General features: G+C 43.2%; 1 protein-coding gene across 5 annotated transcripts in view; it reads right to left on the bottom strand.

The window, feature by feature from the left end:
- LOC126918014 (3-phosphoinositide-dependent protein kinase 1) overlaps positions 1-20,871 on the bottom strand; it is a 403,560-nt gene that overhangs the window by 249,923 nt on the left and 132,766 nt on the right. For all 5 annotated transcript variants that reach the window (XM_050725675.1, XM_050725807.1, XM_050725755.1 and 2 more), the window contains one exon: positions 6,482-6,520. In XM_050725675.1, the coding sequence (XP_050581632.1) occupies positions 6,482-6,520 (39 nt within the window). The remainder of the gene's footprint in view (positions 1-6,481; positions 6,521-20,871) is intronic.

The raw sequence follows: 20,871 nt of genomic DNA, 5'->3' as shown, positions 1-20,871 counted from the left end.
ATCTGTCGAGATAATCGAGTAAACTCGTTTCCGCAAACTACGGTGTTCCTGCAATTTTACGCGTGATAAGCGTTCGCGAATCGCTCGACAATGTATTTGCGCATCAATACGAAATTATGCTGCTTCGAGTTAGAAATCTCCGTCACGCCGTTTGATCGTTCAATATTACACTTTCGAACAATGTTTGACCACCGTGCTATCGCAATATAAACATTTGGTCTGTATCTGGCGGACGCCTAAATTATTCTTAGCTATTTGTCGTCGTAAACGGGGGAGAACAGCACGACAGGTATATATATATATTCTCCCTCTGTCTCTTCCTTGTCGTTCTGCTTCCTCGCTATGATCTGAACGACCCTAATAACTATACTTTACTCTAAGTTTCCGTGTATTAGCATATTTAACGAGCAACGACGCCGCGTTATTTCGCGAAACGGCAAAGCATTAATGGCCGCTTGACTATGCGCCGTTCATTCCATTGTATCGGGATCATCTTTACATTCCGCAGAAAAATTATTCTATCTATTCGATATGATTCCGAGTGAAATAAGGTTATCACATGATCTTCGATACTAATGAAACTATGGGATGACGATTCATTTCGATATTGAAAATACCAGACTAAATAATTCAAATCGTTCAAAAGTCAAATTGATTAACTCTATTTTTGTAAATTTTGGTACTATAAAATAGGTGATTAGTTCCTTCTGTAATTAACATTTTAGTAGCCAAACAACCATGTAGATATGTATGCTTACAGATAGCATCTTTCGTAGACATGAACCTTTTCCGCCAAAAACCGATAACACTAACGATTGTACGATCGAGTTTCAACAATTACACGTAGGAAGTTTCAGGAGCGTGTTCCATACGGTTCTAATAATGGCCATTAAAGCGACGTATCGCGCGAACCTTCTCGCGGGGTAGGAGAGAATGGCAGAGGGTGGGCAATAATTGCGCGAGCAAGCCGCGAAATTAGATTACACCGTGCCAGCAGGAAATCACGGCGCATTTAATGGCGGCGATGAAATAAAGAAAGCCACTCGCGGCAGGACCATTTTCATGCATTACGCTACGCTGGCTACGATGCATTATTATACATTATGACGCATTACGACGCGTTACGCCGCGGTTATGTCAACCAACTTCGCCGCAAGTCTTTCCATGAATTATGTATGCGAGGACTCTCTTTCTCTAACTCTCTCTTGGCGTGGCCCTGATCGAAAAAAAAAGATCCGGCCAAACTGGAAAAAAGCATATCGTGGTATCATTTTATTTTAGAGCGTGGAAGATGATTGCGGAAGTTTATTCGTAGTTTGGAGACGTTTGGATTAAAAGAAGAAAGTTCTTTTCTACTTGGTTACAGCTCATTTAGATCGAGCATCTTTCCAGTTTTATGCGACTGTTCCACGTAATGGAGGTAGATCCACGACATCTTGCCACCGCATTCCCAGCAATTCCATTCGTACTGAAGATCTGTCAAGTCTGTTTATGCAAAGGCAAACTTCATTCTATGGATCTACGTCGCAAACATCCATTATCGAGTCGAAGCTTGAATCACGCTATGCACTTAATCCCTGACAGAGAATCAGCGAGTGAAAAGTTAAACAAATGCATCTACGTCACACCTGAGCGTACTGCACGTCACAAACAGCGACTATTGGAAAAAGAAGTTGGACTAGTAGACCTCGGCTATTTATAAAACAGCTCGTTTCAATGATCCATCAAACGTGGTAATGGAAATGGGAAATATGGTAATAGTAGAAGAAGTTTCCCGATGTTCGAATTCTGACAGTCTGATCTACCACGTAAAAAACGAATTACAATCTACATTTTGGCCAACAAGTTTAGTCGATTAAGAGAAAAATCATAGCTTGTACGTTTACGATAAGTTCATTAAAAATTTTCATCTATAATAATCAATGTCGACTAAAACTAATATTAAAAATTTTCAAAGGAAATTCTATATGCACGTCGAAGAAGTTGAAATCCTATTACCCGAGCTAGTAAGAAGAGCTGGAGAGGACTCTGTTATCGGAACTGGTCGCACTTATCCGAACTGCCTGATCCTCCGATCTGTTCGGATAAACGAGGTTCCAATGTTCGAAGGTTCGTTCAGAAGATAAAAGGCCGGAGGAAGAACGCAGGCTGGGACTTAGCCACGCGTGTATACAGGAAAAGGGGGACAAGATCGAGCATACGAGGTGCAGAAGAAGGGAAGTCGGTGGCTTCCCTCCGGAAACGATGTCTGAAGGCTAACGTTAGCTCCGCACAGTTTACGTGCCTAACTTGGAGGAAGTATCTCGAGCTGGGCTCACCGGTCGTTTTCAGTTCCACTTCTTCCCCCTTGCGGAATAGATCTCGGCGTTCTCCCTTCCTTTCCCTCGTCCTTGCTAGACCACTGCGAATCGTGTTATAGCGTCTGATGTTATTTACAAGCTCGGCCGACCGCGCCCCAACGCAATTAAACCGGCTATTCTTTCGTCTCGAAGAAATTACTCGCGCCGCTAACCTCGCCGTCGCACCGCCGCTAAATTGAACGACGTTCTGGATCAGAGATTCGCCGGTGATGCTTTTTTTCCAGATGCGGCTCTTTATGACCAGAACGAACGTGTCCCGACTCTTATTTGCTCGAAACGTTGCTGAAAATGCGGTGGAACAGCGGGAGACAAAGTCACGAGGCGACTCCCGCTGTTAGATTACCGGGTCTTCCAGTCGAGGTCGGAATTTTAATCTTTTTTTCGCTGCTTCAAGAGGAACAGGTGGAGGACAAAATTTAACGAAAGTACCCGACAACCGCGGTTAGGTCTTTGACACAGTTTATAGAGTCGATTCTCTCGGAACGATCCAAGTTAGCGGATGTTTATGTTTCTTTCGCGATTTCGTTCTGCACAGTTTAATGAACGTTAAATTCTTGAAGAAGAACGTTGAACGAATTCTGAGAGTTATTGATCTGCATCAAGTTCAATGGCAGAAAACTAGTGCAAATCGTGCCTTTAGGCTAACAGATTATTATCATTATTAATAATAATATTGAAACTCGTAATTCTGTTAGAATATCGGATAATAACACGTACGGGCTTCACAGCTGTGGCAGGTACAGCGACGATGATGACGCGTCGAAATTTCAGTAATGAGCTATCGTCAATTATGGATGTTACATTATTAGCTTGCTTTCGTAGTAAATGATACACGGGTCCCAGCAATTTCTATGACAATATAATCACGTAGACTCTCCACGGTTAAAATTTTCAACGACGATCACGCGAGAGCCAAAAGACAATCGTTTCGACCACCGTAATTCGAATTTAGAGCTCCACACGCGTGCTCTCGTGTACACGTTTGTGGCTGCGAAATTTCCACTCCGTGAAACCGGATCTCTGAACAGAACGCGTTCGATTTGCCTGTCAAAAGCTACAGCGATCGCGGGAACTGCTGATAACGCGAAGAATCGAGTGGGCAGCGCGCTAATTACAGCCAATTAGCCGAGCCGATTCAGCGATGACGAAGAAGCGTGTTGGTCGAGTCGTGAACCATGCCGCTTTAAGGGACGATCCTTCAATTAATCATTAATTACCTAGACGGATAACTTTAACCAACGAACATGCCTCGTCGTTAATTGACATCGATAGCTCACGCGCGATTCTTCGAATGGCTGGATTTTTAGTACAAAGAGTATCGTGGGAACGAAGCGTGGGATGACTTCAAGCGGGAAGCATACGCGATCCATCATGGAACTTTAGTAAGTAATTACCATAATTTCGAGAATTAGTAGATTTTAACTTGGCAAAATTCAAATCTAGTTGATTCAAAGTTAAGATTCGTGCGGGCCAGTGCCTTGCGAATTAACAACCGCGTCGAACACAGGAGAAATCGTCTCTGGAAACGGGCGTAGATATTGATGCCAGAGAGGATGGGAAGAGTAACGTGTTATACGGCGGACAGCACTGCAATTAATTAATAATTTAGAGGTAATTGCGACAATTGTCGGGCATTAATGGAAACGTAGGTAGGCGCGTCCCGCGAAGGTAATGTCGTCACGCGGTGTGGTCACCGTGTCACGTCACGGGACTCCGGCGCGGCGCGGCGCGGTCCGTCACGGTCCGCGGGAGGATCGTTATATTAATTTAGGGCTAGCGCTCATTAAAACTTAACGATAGCGCTCGTTATCCTCGCCCGATAACGACGCACGTACCGATTATTATTCAGCGATTATATCGTGCAGCGTTTTGTTTCGCCTTCGTTACCGTAGTCCAAAGCAGAGCAATTATTACGGGGCTCCGCTCTTTTCCCGGCCACGGTGTCGTCCCCTTTAATTCGCCTTCGTACTCTTGTCGAACCTCGTATCTACAGTTGCGTGTACCAAGTTCTGGTCCTTCAACAACGATTGAGAACGCGAATATGAAACATACAGACTATATTCAGGATAACTGTCTTATAACTCTGAAATCAGTGATATTTTGTAGAACGAGCAGAACTTTCTTGCTTGTTTCGACGAAAGGCTTCTGAAGTTTGCCATCAACATTCTGAAACACCTTGTATATGTCGTATAACACCATGCGTTATTATTAGGGAGGATTGGTGCGAAACAATTCCAACAGCTAAACATTACCAAAAAGAAAAGTGACGAATTCACATATCAGCTTTAGTCATCACAATTTGAATAACGACAGAATCATCAGGCGCAACGAACCACGTGGACTCGTTCACCACATTTCTTTCTATACCACGGTTTGACGCAAAGAACATCGCGATAAGGAAGGATAACGAAAAATCTAGAACGACAATCAACGATTCGTCGGCAGACTGAACGAAACTAGCGGGCGGCTCCATTATTCGAAAGTAGAGTGGAAGAAGAGGTGAAGAACTCTGGCGGAAAGTTCGCCAGGACTTTGCCAGAGAACGACTCGCTTCGGAGATTATCACGTCCTCTCTGAGCTGTTCCCTCGGTTCTCCATCGCCTTTCCTCTCCTTTAATCCCCGTCCCTTAGCGTGCAGCTCATCTTGCATTCTACGAGGATTAAGGCTGACGGCATTCCCGGGTTTAATAAGTGTCGCCCGAATGACGTGAATTAGTCCAATATGTCTGAAGCTGCTGGTAGCAACAATTCAGGCCTGCTGCATCGCGTAATTAAAATTACTCCGCGCGTCATACTTTACGTCAGGCCCGCGCTACCTGTCGCGAAGAAGCAAGGAGAGGGTGTCGCGTCGTCCCTGCAGTAATTGAAGGCCCACGAGAGGGTGGTGAGAAGAGAGGGTGGTCTTACCGAGACTTCCTTGCCACGGAGAATGCACGCGCTAAAAATCGGCCCAGATACCAGACGTTTATGGTTCATAACCCATTTCGATAAATGTGAAAGCTACGTAATTCAGGATATCCATAGCATTCGTTTATTATATTCTAACAATAGACAACTTGAGCTTGATCCATCGTATTTTCTCCTCACTGAACTTAAACAGGAACCTTTAAATATTGTTCTGCAATCATTGTTTAATTGCAAATTCTAACATCGACGCAAAGTCCCTCTTATTCCAATTTTTATATCTATAAAGAAGAGAAAGAGAAATATACCAGTTATTATATCAATTCATTCGTCATATCAAAAGGTATGGTTTAATCTGTTCTTCGTCGAAAAGTGCTACGCTATTCATCCCCTAGTTAGGACCATCCGATTGGCAAGCCCGCACCCTCGCGGGGAGAATGGCACTCTTAGGGGCTGGCCTAGTTTCGGCATCGATGCGCTGGTAATTGCATTCGCCGCTCGGTGCCGAACGTGCGCGAGTCCTCGTCGAGATCGAGCACAGTCGGATATTTAATATAAATCGGGCGAACGGCGATATTGCGGAAGAGGAAAGGACGGGAGCAATGGCGTATTCCTGCGCTGTGGATGCAATCTCGACGCATCAACGGGCAAAAGTGGGTCGTCGCGGAAGATATTTTTACGCGGCCAATTTTTAACCACTTCTCGGAACTGAAACTGATAGCCGATCGATGGAAGTCGACTCTCCAGGCCAACAAATCGATTACGATTGTTAACGATTATCATTTCAATTTAAAGGAAGTGATTTTTCTCTTTCAGCTGCCATAATAATCACTTCTCTCGAATATCAAGTGAATCGTTCGAGGCACAAACCATGGCTTGTTAATTTTTCATCCGTTAATATCGAATAATAATATAAACTGCATCTTTCTGATCTGATTCTTCTAAATACGAAAACGTTACTTTTCAAGTGAAAAACATATTCTGGAGTGAAATTTCATCCACGATACCATTAATACGATCCCCTTTACAATACGACAGCTTTTTTGAATGTTAAGAATTTAGCACTTAAATATTCGAATATCGAGGCAATTAACAATACTCGATCATTGAACTTCAGATTGAACGATATAATAAACTGAGCATCATTCGTACCTGTGAACCCGAACGTCATAAAAAAAGAGATACTCTTAACGGAAGATTGTTCATTTTGTACTTACCTTGACCGGCGAATCGTCCGGCGTCTCGCATTCCTCCAACTGAAACGAAAAAAATGGAGAAAGACACGAGTTAATTGGTGTTGCTTAACGGTGGAGGGCGCGTTAAATTTAGCGGCACGCATCGCGTTCAGATCCGGTTACGAAAACTTTCCGACGCGTCCGCCCGGTTTTTTTCGTGGTCATCGTTTTTATTTTCAACCGTCGAGAAGGACGCTGCGTCAAACGGTGAACAGGCGATCGACCTTTTGGAAACGAGAGCGGCACGTTCTCGGGGAACAACTCGACGATCGCATGACGATCGATTGAATGTCGAAAACGGTCGAGCACATGCTTTACTACGCAGTATTCTGGCGAAACACAAAGTCGATATCGCGTATTCACGTTGTTGCTGATACACATCGCCGAGAATCCTGTGATATACGCACATACAATGATAAAAAGAAAAAACATGATAACCGATAGTTCGCCATCTCCAAGAATTTAATATAACAGAAATTTAATATCAAGGATATTATTGGTTGAGATTCTGATTATAATATCGCGTGTCATTGAACAAAGGTTTGCCAGTTTTTCATTTGAACGTTGCTATCGCTCTATCGTCTTTTTTACTAAGGAACGTGTACACAACAATTTCTCGTGATTCTCAACAAATTACCCGGCTAAATATATCAGGCTACGATTCATCGAGTTGATTCATCGCACGAACAACTCTGAAAAGTAGAGAACTCCTACCTTGCTAAGATGTTTTTCCATAGGGAAAACAAAATCGACCGAATTTTCAATTCAACAACCGTCGCTCTGCTCGAGGTGGACAAAAAGCGAGAAAAGGATGGGGAAAAAAGAGATCGGAACACGACGTAATATTTGCCGGCGGTGAAAGAATTTGATGAGCATGAATTCTCCCGTCGCGGCGCAGCAGTCACGTGCAAACGTCGGAAAGAATTCTTTCTTACACGTCCCTTGATCCCGCGTCTCTTTCATCGTTTACGACGCGGCGCGGCGTGACGCGCCAACTCGCGCCTTCGGCGCCAGCGTGCAACGGCCCTGGCCATTGGCGCGTGGCGGTGCTAATGAACTTCGAGCTCACGTTTTGCGCAAAACACGTGGCATCCTCACGATGCATCGGACACGCGCACACTGTTTTCGCCGTATCGCCAATTTCGCAATATTCGAAGAATTTCGAACGAGTTTCCTAAGAAGAAACTCGCAGAATTTTGTAGACGCGATGACAAGAGAAACGAGGCGCCTTGAAACGGAGCTTCATTTGTAAACCTAGTCGATTTCGATTTTGCTCGTGAAACGCTAACTGTGGTTGCGAGGATTATTTCAATCTCAAAAACTACCATCAAAAGGAAACAACGTCGATACTATGACGGGCGAAATTTTACGCTGATAAGGATAAGAGAATGAAGAAATTAAAGAACACGATAAGAGAACTATTTGCTCGAATAATACTCGTGTGCTTGGAAGATGATCGACAGAGGCATTTAGAGAACGCGAATTTCGGTAAAGAAGGTTTCGTTCATTCATCGAATTTTTCGTGCTACGCAAAGGATTTAGAAACAAATTTCTACCTTTTTTTGTATGTCCAGTCGTTGCTGAACAATTGTCAAATTAACGTCGAATCGCATGATGTTGCATTTCTCCCCTTTCATGAGAGAAGTACGTAGTTAAGTACAAGCTCGCTCGTTCCTGACGGGATTGGATAAATCCTCCGAGAAAATTTCACGTTGAATAGCCTTGGAAGTCGACAGCTGAATATGGCGGTGACAAATGCCCACAAAGAGAACCTGTATACATTCTTCGCGTAATTTCCAGACTCTCTGGAAAAATGAACTCGATCTTTTTCATTCCAGGCATTCTCCCGTTCGGGTGACTTAAAGTTAGCCATTCGTAGGACCGTAATCCAGCATGTATCACGCTTAATGCAGAAGATTTCTGAATATAATGCCGACCGAGCCGAATGTATTACTGTTACAGAAAGTTACAGATATTTATTAACACTTTAAGTCATTCGAAGATTACGGAGGGTCATCGAAGTTGCGTCGCTGATGGTCAAGGTTGTTTGTTATTACTACAGTCGTGTTACTGGTAATGATGAATCGTAATAATTCGAATAAAATTTCATGTTTATCTCGCCCCCCCCCCCAAAAGGGACGATTTCGAATATCCACCCGAGTTTATAAAAAGCAAGTCAAGAAAGACAGGAAGAAAAAACGAAAAAAGGGGTTTCATTCGATGGATTTACATATTCTGATGGTCAGATCGCAGACAATCTTGTTTAATTTTGCACGAAGGAGGTTTAAAAGAGGGTAATCGAAATGGATCGACGGATTTCCGCTTCCCTGCCATGTTCTCCTCCCTTTTTTCTTTTTTCTTTTTTTTTCTTTTAATTAGTGAAACCACTTCTTACGATTCAAACGATCGGCGGTCGAAACAGGTACGTTCGCTTTAATTCTGATCGTTATCTTCGCGTAACATTTTTATTACAATTTAGACGCAGGTACTCGGGTGAAAAGGGCTTGATCGCATGCGAAATCTTTAATTTGGTCGTTGGTTCTGCGTTCAATTCGTTTCGTTGATCGTTCCAGTGGTTACTTTATTGACACGGCGAAATCCAGCGTAGAAATTCGAAATTTTCGAGGTAAGGACAACCGTGACAAGGCGATAATGCAAATTAAATTGACGCGAGTCCTTGACGAGAGCCAACTCGACGACGGCCTGGCTGTCGTTAAACAGTAAATTACCTGTAAACGCGTAATCGACGTAGCGCGACGGGGGAACGTCACGGGACTCCCGTTGAACGTGAAATCGCTCCAAATTGTCGGGAAATCGAGGCAAAAGCAACTTTGTAACCTTTTTCCGTATTCTTCGTGATTATCCTCTGATCACCGGATGTGACCACGCCGGCGAAAAAGAAGCAAGCGATGTAAAAAGTGTTCTGATGTATCTACGGTAGCTTGCTTTTGAAAAAAAAAGAACCGTCCCTTTGGCTACACGGTGCTACTTTCTGATTTAAAAACACGATTTGCGCGGTAAATACTTTTATAATAATAACGAGTTGAGCATAGCAATTCAATTCAGACCGCTCAAAAAATAACACGTCGTGCAATTTGAGCTATAAATCTTTAGCAAAAGCGTTTATTGGCCTCTGTTTTGTGCTCGTTTCCGAAGAAAACAATTGGAGTAGCCAAAATGACGCATAGGCGTGCATCAACAAAATGCGGACATAACAACATCGAAATTATGTCGCATCATACGTTCTCCTGTCGGCGCTTTGAACAACGACGTAGTTTCTCCAAGCGGCGCGTGGCGGGATGCTAATGAACCCGTCGTGAGTCACGTTCGAAAACACAAAAGAATGGATCCACACGAGCGTTGAATTCTGACTCGAAACAGCGATTTGCAAATTGTCGCGGCATTCGCTACGACTGTTCTTTCGAACGCGAGCACGTGCGCCGTTTTTCGCCTTTTCAGCCTCTCTCGACACGGTTCCACTTCTTCCACGTTTGGTTTACTTGATATCATCGTTGGCTGATACGTTCGCGTGGCTCATCGATCACCGCTCGATTGTTTCGCGATCTTGCGAAATCAGTTCATCGAATTGATAAAATAAACCGAACGCAAATTGATAAACAGATGCAAGGGATATGTTATAGTTCGCATAATAATTTTCTCATGGTAATCGTGCATATATCTATCGTTTTATTTAACGAAATTCTGTAATCAAGTTAAAATCAAAGCTAAAAGGATACTTAGAGCGTAGCTTCAAATTTTTCCGCTACGTCCTTCTACGTCTGGTTTCTACCTTGTTTAAATTTTAAAACACGAAGTCGCAGGTATAAATATCACTCATTTACCACGAGGAAATTGCTACGTGAAGACACGACATAGCGAATGGTCTTGCAGCTGACTTTGTACTAACCGACTCATTCCCCTTATACAGCTATCGGACGACTACGTACACGGATATTCTTGGTTAATTTATCGAAACTTACCCTTGGCACGTTTCTTTTAATTTGAATTACAAACATTATGATTCCGATCTGGTTCTTAAATATCCAACCGCATATTATCGTATTATCCCTTGGTTTTTTTCTTCCGCCATTAACAGGAAGAGGGATGAAGAAACAAAAAAGTACAAGAACGTAGGATAGGAGGGGACACACGTGTGGCAGGTAGGTAAAATAATCACTCGATCGAGTCGAATTAAAGAGAATAGCTGGAGCGGGCATCGATCTCGGTTCGGTTAGCAGCCGTGGCCAGCCGGTGGTAATTAATCAGCGCGCGCGCGGTGCACGCCGGTAATTAGAGGTACCGATCGACGGGGCAATTAATACGCCTCTTAACCGCGATCGGCGATCGATCATCGAAATGTTATTCGCCGCCGCGTGCGCCGCAAGGGAAGAATGCCGCATACCGAACGTAACGGTATCGGATTAGTGCGAATTAAGCGGAACGACGCGTTGGTGTCTCTTTCTCGAAGAGGCCATCAGGTGGTTTTCTCGTTAGTGATTTATCGGTCGCGTACGCACCACCAGCAATAATTTCGCGGTAATATCACGGTGATCCATGGCCGGGACGTGAGCTTCGCGAGCATACTCCGATCGCCCGAGATTTCTCCTGCTCCTCTCTACTTGCCTTCGAACGTGTAAGAAGGAAATTGAATATCTAACCAACGAATGTGCCAAGTGTTTATGGCTGTTTGGATGGATGAATAATTTCCTGGTCGGAATTCGCTTTTTCAGATTAAAGGTAATAGTTTGACGATGGTAATTGGAAATTTATAGCTGCGTAAATTAAACGTTCGAACTTCTTCTCCCTTCAAAAGGACATACTGCCGCAACTTTTACTCTATTGCTGTGGTAGAGCGAAAATTACGAGCGTAGAAGGGTATAAGATAGTTTCCCTATTAAAGATTGAGTAGATTATAAATCTACAGAGATATTCTCAGGACATATTGAGTTACTTCCACCTAAAGTGATACTGCACTCTTCCTTCATCTCCTAATTTCAAACACTCGGCCCTTTCACGCAACCCCCTATACTCGAAATTCAGTCACCCGCGATAATCAATCGTACGAAACTCCAAATTCGAAATTCCTGACAACGTGTTCGTATCGTCAAATATGTCTGCCATTCAAACCCAAACCTCGGAATTATTTTGTACATTATGTACATAGGATTCATGTAAATTATGTACATAGGATTCATTCGACTTAACACTATCCTTCCGTTTCTGATCTAGCATGGAGTGCTCTGAAATTAACCGAAAGCGTCACCCGAAGCGACGGGACGGCCGATTAAACGATCTAAAATTCCATCGCGTTAATCGCCGTCGAAATACTAGCAGGTGGCCCGAAACGAGTCGAGGGAGCCGGAGAAACGGTGATTTGGGCGGAGGAGAAGGTTACATCTAGATGGCGTTAACGCGACAATTTTCGAGCAAAACGAGTAACACGATCGACGCGGAACTCCATGGACGGTGCGTCAAAAACGTCGGGACGCTTTTGATAATCGCATTCACCGGAGACGAAATCGTCGTGTCATCGTGGCACCTGGCGTTTTCCAGGCATCTCCTTGTCACGTCGCTCCGCCACGTTCCACAGAAATAATTAATTTCAATCTTGGAATGCCTGGTCGGAACGAACAAAAGCTCTTAGCTTGTCGCGAACTTTAGTCGCAGCCACTTCCGACGAATGACCAGACCAACTGTGAAAGAGAGAAGAAACTCCTTGCGTCGCCCAACGTCGTCTCTTCTTTTTTCTTCCATTCTTCGCTTCGTTTTGTTTTAATCTTTCTTTCACCGTTGGTTGTATCCGGTAAAAATTCAACGGATACACCGTTTAACCAATTTAGGATCAACGTTGCGTTGATGCAACATTTCATTTGCGATCTATTTTCAACCAATCTATGTTATCGAATTCTGTTTTTAACACCGCAGCTGAACGAAAACTCGACGATTATTAATACAGGCAAACTTATTCTTCGACTACCGAGGCGAATTCCGAGGACAAGTTTACGAAGACCAACGAACTCCACTTCATCCTCTCACGATCCAGTTCTTCTTTTTCAATGACGTCATTGACAAGCCCACGCGATGTCAAGCCCAAGGCATAACGAACACGTTCATTCAGCAACAAAAGTCAGCCGTTTCTTTACGAACCACGAAGTAAAAAGTGCGCTATATTCAAAGGTCAAAACATTCCACCGATTCTGAAAGCAATCGAACGATAAATTTCGCGAATCCTTCCGCGTCAGCCACAAAAGGCTATTGTCCTGTGGCATTTATCCTTGGTTGGTGTAACCGCGACTGGAAAGCCGAGGGGATAGCGGGGCCTGGTTGTTTTCTAAAAAAATAACGGAAACTACTGGAGGAATGTGCGAAAGGAAACGCCGAAACGTCTTTATCGCGCCTTTCTCTTATTCCGTCTTATCTGTCTTTTTCCCTCCTTGTCCTCCCGATCTTCTTATTTCTCGTTCCTGCCACGTTCCTTCACCGGCTTCCTCTCCATCTTCCTCTCTTTCTCTCTCTCTCTCTCTCTCTCTCTCTCTCTCTCTTTCTCGACGCGTCTGGTTTGCTCGCGCATAACGCGCGCGCGAGATTCTTTTGGTCGCGAGTTCAAAAACCTCGGCGCGCGTGCGGCTTCCTCCGGAATGGCCGCGTGAACCACCAATTACCAGCAAGAGAGAAGGGACGTGGATGGCGCGTTGCAGCTGCACCACCGTGGCTCTCGTTACGGCAATTTCGCGCGATAAGTTCACGGCAACGAGAACGCACGAAAACGCACGAAAATACTCGTGACTCGCGATTTACCGTACATCGGTTGCCCGGCCGCCAGGAATTCGAACGGCACGCGGTCATTTAATAGCCTCGATCCACTGGCTTCCTGCTATTTCCTGTCGGTGCCAATTGTAAGTTTGCTCTTTGTTTTGAATTAATATAATAGCTACGCGCAGCAACGCTTTGCTGATCCGGTCGTATAATAGTCTTGAAAGCTACACCTCAATTATCCTTCCACCACTTTCTTCTTTTATAACCTAAACATTCTCCAAACTGCGCAGAATTCTGTACTTTCTGCACTTTCATTTGGAAGTCATCGTCATGGCCCGATCAAGCCCTAATAATCGATAATGATTTACAAAACGTGCGAAATTGGAGATTTAGAAATAAAAGTAGATGCCCTATAGCGTAGTTTTCAATTGTAAGTGGGAGAAACGAATGAGGGGCATCGGAGTTTTAAATTAATTCATCGCGAAATTGCAGGAAATCAGCGTGGAATAAATGGCGAGAAGCGCTAGCTGACACTGATTCCGCGTAACACGATTCTCTAATTTACTCGCTAGAGAAAAGAGAGAGAAAAGAGAGAGAAAGAGGGAGAGCGGCTCTCGTAGGGACCGATGAGAAATTACGCCGCCATTCGGTGAACTCTCTCGATTCGAGCGAGATATTAAAGGAAATTCGTTTGTAGCCAGGCGGGTCTGTTCATCCGGATTTATCAATCACGTCTAAATCCGCAGTAAGATATTCCAGGTCTCGGAATATAAAACGAACCACCTGATTTCACGGCGATCCGTTATGTCGGTGTTATTCGCGCACCACGACGTCACGTGCGCCCGCGCGATATTTCTATCCGACCTAAATGTCAATCGGTATATTTCGTTGAAAAGGACGCGAGATCGAGCGCGTCGCAGCTACGTATGTCAATCAATGGCACCGAAATAAAACCGTAACACGTACCACCGGCCACTCTCTGACGTTGAAGAGCCGATTGATAGATACGCTGAATTATTTATCGGCGCGGAGTTATCGCTACTCTGACTCGTTGAATTATGAAGCCGCTCGGACGTGTGTTGTAAAGGATCGGCACCGAGTAAATTTCTAATTTGATCCATTTGCGATACCGTCAGGATCCTCGTGGCTATTCTTAAAGAGATCATACGCAGAGAGAAGCATCATCGATCGTCCGATTGACAAAGCTAAATGGATACGAAATCGAAAAATATTTGATTCGCGATAGCGATTCATTGTACGTACATAAATACGATGCCTACGCGTTAGAAACTCGAATCGACGATAGAAATTGAAATCGAAGTAAAACGTTCGGCTACAAGGTCCATCGAGACTGCTAGATCGCCTGACAATGGCAGTCATAATTTACTGTGCTAGGAGTCGCGCATCACCGACGTTTGACGTCTGTAGAAAGATCATGATTTATCAACGTCGATGCGTACCGATTCGTAAAACTTCCAAGTAATTTCCATTGTCACTACACAATACTACAGCCAGTTAACAAGGAAAATAGGAACGAAACAAACGCGTTGAACTCGAGTAACCGAGTATACAGGACGAACTGAAGTTGTGGAATACAGGAAACGCGTCGATCTCGGTATAAATAAAATAAATACTGGAAACAACAGAAGCAAGCGAATTCGTAGCTTGGTGTGTGGGAAAGAGCGACGTTTGACGGAGCGACAGGAAGATTTATTAGATCATTACGACGGCGCTAGGTGTTAAGCGTGTGGCCGCGTCAGTGGAGTTTCGCGATTCTCGTAGAAACGTACAATTAGCGCAAGATTGCTAGCCATTTTGTCAGAGATTTATGAATCACTACCGATCGGTTCTCGCGACTCGTGCCACGAGGTAACGATCCCTATACCATCACGCGGCTCGTAAATAATTGTTTCTCGAACGCCACCGTATGCATTTTAACGCGGTAATTAACTGGAAAGAGTTAATTGGTCAGGCCTGTAGTTTATCGTCGCGTTTCTCCTCGCCAATGAAACATCGACGAATTCTTAGACGACCGAGGGGAGATTGGACGGAGGGAAAAAAGAAGAGGAAAAGCGGAAAAATAGAGGGGAACGTTGTTGAAAGCGCGTGTACGTATCGCGAGGGAAACGTCGTTCTATTGGAAACATGTCTCCAGACGTCGTGAGCGTATCTCAAGACGCGCCGATAAGAAACCGACTGCCGAGAGGAGAAAATAGGTGTATTTAATTGGAAACTGAGGGACGAGAAACGGGGACGATGATCCACGGTTGGGAGATCGTGAAAGGGAGGGTATTTATCGAGGTTCTGCAACCGACTTGTTTTAAAAAGACGTTTTTCAGATCTCCGATGATATTTGTTATTAATAATATTATTTAAGCAATGAAACTAAGAAACTTACAAAAAAAAAGAGAAGGTAGTTAATCGCCTCTCGACTTTTGAAAGGCTCATATATCAGAACCTTTTCGCAGTTCTTTGAAACGTTTCAACGAACAATGCGAACAAAGTAGACGAGCCTAATGCCTGGTATCTCAAGGAAATCCGTGGAAAAGGATCAGAAAGCTCGCAGATCCCAGCAAGGAGCATAAAACCCTCCTCGACTGTAAGATTCAGAATCGGGAGAAAAAAATGCGAAGCAGGAAGGTAGGGTATTTTAAATGGGGAGGCAAAACGCGTAAGACGATAAGCGACGTTTAAAAGTCGAGGACGGAGATTTATTCGCGGCATCGACGTCGGGAACGCGGAAAAGAAAATCCACTTTTGCCGGTGCACGCGAAATCCCCCGTATCGTAGGGAATCAGCCCGACGAATATCGCTGAAGTCCATGTACGGACGCCGGCGGAAACAAGGATCAGACATACGAAGGAAATAAAGGAAAAATGCAGGGGAAGGGTGAAGAAGAAGAAGAAGAAGAGGGCCGATGAATACACGTATCCTTCGAGCGTGGATACGTGTTTGATAGCAATCCCCGAACGTTCCTCCATAGACGTCTCAAGAGCTCGACAAAGGAATAAGCTGCTCGTCGAAGGAACGGACTCGCGATTAATAACGGACAAATAAAAAGGAATAGAAGTATCCTCGTAGCTCCAAGCTACATGCTGACGTATTGGATCAGACTGGTCGATCTTAATATTTTAGTATGGTCTTCTTCTTATCTGTTTTCGATATTATTAGAGAAAAGTATGTTCCATCGTCGAAGAATGTAGATGAATCTAACACCGCGCCGATACTCTTATCAGCTATAAATGTTAAGTGTAAAATTACTCGGTTAACGTTAAATTAATTTAACCATCTCTACTAATCCAAAATTTGTATTTCTATGCAAATTGATATATCCAGTGTTACGCTGTCATTTCCTCAGTTTTTTATTCGATGAATCTCAGAGTCAAGCTTGCAAACACACGGATACCGACGTAGACACGAATTAGACGCGAGCTGGGAACGAAGGAAATAAAAGAAAAGGATAGACGGGGGGGTGAGAAAGAAAAGGCTGCGGTGAGGAGAGGCAGAAGGAAAGCAGGAAACGTGCAGCCACACAGTAAGGTCGATCTATTCGAAAGGCAGTCCGCGAATGTGTTTCCAAGCTTGGTGGACGTATCTCGAGGAGTTGGCTGAGAGGGTGGCCACGACAGCAGAGAAGAAGTAGAAGAAGAGAAAGACGAGGAGGAAGAGGTAAAGGAGAAAGAAGTAGAAGAAAGGGGTGGTCGTCGAGATGAGGGTCGAGGAGGGGATGATAGACTCGGTTCTCGAAGCAGTTACCGATACGATGGTCGATGCGGCAGGAAGGGGGACAGTTTTTTTCATTTTTATCGGAAGAAAAGAGTGGTTCTAGGCTGTAATGGAGTCCAGGCACGTATTCGTCGCGCACACGCCAGCAGAGCCCGCGGCATTTCCAGCCAACCACCACCGCCACCCTCTAACCTCGACCCACCCCTTCTCTTTCCTTGGTCTTTCCAACTATTCGCCGCGTTGCAGCTTGACAGACCGACGTTAGATCCCCTTAGCTTCGAACACAGGCGATGCCAACGCTCTTCCGTGTTACTCGATTTACCTATCTGGGTATGCCAGGAAAAAACGTTTCTCCCTCGATTCGATGCTTGTGTTTTTAAATTTGACACTCATCGAGGTACAATTTTTAAATGATGATTGTTGAAGAGAAATATGACGATTTAGTTAGGAAGATCGAATTTTGACAATAGTTTGGAGATTAATAAGAAGGAAAATGAAAGAAGTTAATTCTTGTTGATGAAATTGTTCTTCAGCACAGTTGACAAGGAGCGTTTAATTTGTTTAATTCGGTCGCGAGACCGACGAAGATTTTGCCTGGCGCAAGAATCGTATAACAGTTAGCCGCTAATTAATGCGTCCTGATTACTTTTGTTTTGATGAATTATGTACTTAATGCCGCGCCGAAAACTTTGGATTATTACCCAGACGCGAACTTCGTTTTAGAGAGCGCGGTAGGTATACGCTTCTGTTGGTTAACTACTTAAAATTTCGTTTACACCGGGCAAATTATAATGTAACAACGTCACTGCTTGGAGAGTCGATGCGATTACGCAAAGCTGTTGCAACTCGACGAGGAGAAGTCTTGTAATATTTAAACAAAATTACAGTAGCTTTCAATCTTTCGAACAATTGCATTTTCTTTTTCGTCAGTTACAAAAAATTTATTTTTGGAAAAGCGTAGAATTTCGTGAAAGATCATTGCCAAGAAAAAGTCATGAAACGCATGAAAATGTCAAGAGCCATTGTGGAGGAAAGCGTGAACGAAAAATTCATTGATCGGTCGATAAATTTCAGAGAAGGACGAGACAAAAGAGTGGAGACAAAATAGGAACCGAAACAGTGGAAGATAGAAAAAGGAAAAAGCGGAGTCGAGAGGTTATCGTGCACCGGGTCATGTTTGAAAACATGAATGGAAATGCATGAGAGATTTACAGAGGCATCTACCAGCTTGAATAGCAGAAGAAAGCGCCGCTATCTCCGCACTGGCCTCTGTATCGCGTGACAAAAATATTCGTGTTTCACGAGGACCGTACTTTTTTAATTAAGCTCTCTTTGAATTGGATGTTTTCCCGGACTTTCACGGCCTCGTGGTCGTGACACATTGTGACTGATATGTTAATCACGCATCCATCGTAGAATTTCCAGATTAAAAGCTTTTCGTTTAAACGAGTATGTATATATAAGTAAACTAAAGAAGAATAACAAAGGATAACATCGGTTTCATCGCACAAGTACATGATTAGTGTTCAATCTTCAAAAAAAAAAAAAAAGAAAAAAGAGAGAGAACTGATTTTTTCTATAAATGAGTGAGTTAATAACAGCTAAAATGCTATGTTCCATTTGTAAAATTATAAAGAACGAGTGGAAGAACTCGAATAAAAGCGACGTGTGGAAAGGTGAATGGTGGCGCAAAGGTGAATAAAGCGAGAAAAATAGCGTGTTACGGATGAATATTAAGCGCATACTGGCGAACGTACGTCCGACAAGGCTTATCCGTGGACTGTATCGTGGCTACACTCGCCATAATAAGTGTCAAACGCACAGTGATTACGTGATGTACGACCGGCAGCCAGGTTATCGTTGCACCGCTGCTCACCGTCTAATTACCGGATCGGTAGCTCGAAGAAACAATGCGAAGGAATTTAATCTTGCACCGATTAATTGCCGGCGATACGGGAAAAGTGACACGGCTACGGTTACATGGCTAGGATGGAATCGAAATCGCGGTATAGTAGATCTGGTTGTTTAAAATTTGCTATTGTTTCAACAACTTTTACGCTTAATAATTAAGGTAACTAGAGCTCAAACCAAATAGCGAATTCATTATATATATTTTCCTCGTTCGATTTTAACGATGACAAATGTTTCAATGAAGGTATTTAATCTCTACAAAATACGATATTGGCACGTACATTGTTACTATTATGTTAGATACTTTGTATAAAAAAATGTTTTCGCGCAAATTATAGCTACAAATTTACCGTACACGGCACATGCCTGGCGGTGAAACGGTGAAAGGGTTAAATCTGCGCGGTTTACGAGCTCGTCGTTCATAAGGAACACACGGAATCTTCGTGTACGGTGTACGAGGAACGTGACCCGTTAGATGGCTCCCTACTAATCTCAACCGAACAACGCAGATCCTTTAGATTCTAAGTAATGCGCATATTAAAAGATACGATAAGGTATATAGCGAGATACGATCAGTCGGTACAACTGGAGCGCGAGGGGCGCAGCAAGGGGAAACGGATCGTGCATTGTCAGACGTAGTTTGCAAGCAATGGGAACCGCTTCTTTGTGACTTTTCGTGCGTGTACCGCTTCGGTAACTGTTTCAAGTAAAAGTTGTATAAATTGATGGGAACTTTTCTTAGATCTTAAAGCGTAGCACCGTTCGCGATGGTTAAAGCCTTCTTTTCTGTACAATACTATAGATTACATTTTGATCGATATCAACGTTTAGTGATTTTAGGATATCTGATATTACTAAACGTGTAATGTAATATTGGAAGTTTCGACGTGGACAGGATATTTTTCAAATACTTCGATGACAATACTCTTGTTTTATTGGACGTATATTCGTTGAATTAAATTTTCGAGAGGAACGTCGATTCAATCGCATAATCTGTCCATTAATTGTCGATAATTTTCAAAGATCATACTTGACGTGAATAATGACGAAAACTTGTCCGTGTCAAACTGAATTATTTATCTTTTACTTCTTTGTCTTTTATCTGTACACCATAAAATAATCATGCGATATTAAAGACAAATATCAGAGAATATCGAACGAAGAACCGGCTTGAATCGTTTTTAAATATTCAAAATATTCCATGATTGTTCCCATAATTCCTCCCGTCAATCTTTTACATTCTTTTTTTTTTCGTAAGACGATTCAGCAAAGTAAAACGTTTAAATATTTACTTCGTAATTTATTTCTAACTTTCCACGCATAGAACGTAGAAGAACACGCAGTAATATCGTGGATAGCAAACAATTTGCTGCTTTAATCGTTATTGCCCGCACGCCCGATGTGTACGCGTTAGAAGCGTAGAAATCAGTAGGTCGTTGATCCAACTAAGAAAACGTGTCAATGAACGTTGAGTGAATTACAAGATGCGAGAGCGCACAGATCGCAAAGTTCATTCTACCGAACATTTATTCCCGACACTGTTGCAACATTTCCAACGATAGAAATACTCTTCTTGCTTCTTTTTAAATTACAGCAAGAATAAAATTGACCAGCTTGTATCTCGAAACTTAAAAGTTCTTACTGTATCTCCTTAAGAATGTTAAAATAAAACGCTTAAAGTAAAATCTCATTCCGATGTAGAACGCGAATCTGTAGGGCCATTATCGATAATATTAACTTTACAAATTGGTCACCGCAAGCCATAAAGTATCATTTACATCGACCACTTTTGCGGCAGTAGATGAACGAAACCCCCAAGATGAATACTAACAGAGGAACTACGACCAATTAATTCATTCTTCCTACCCATAATCCTTGTGGCTATCCGATGCCATTATCAACATTACTCTTGCACCAATCATTTTCCTTTCAAACGCATGATCGTACAACTGGAATCAGCGTATAGCCCAGCAGTAGGT

Source organism: Bombus affinis, chromosome 1 (genome assembly GCF_024516045.1).
Source record: "Bombus affinis isolate iyBomAffi1 chromosome 1, iyBomAffi1.2, whole genome shotgun sequence".
NCBI classification, from domain to species: Eukaryota; Metazoa; Arthropoda; class Insecta; order Hymenoptera; family Apidae; genus Bombus; species Bombus affinis.
This window is presented reverse-complemented; position numbering and strand designations above follow the sequence as displayed.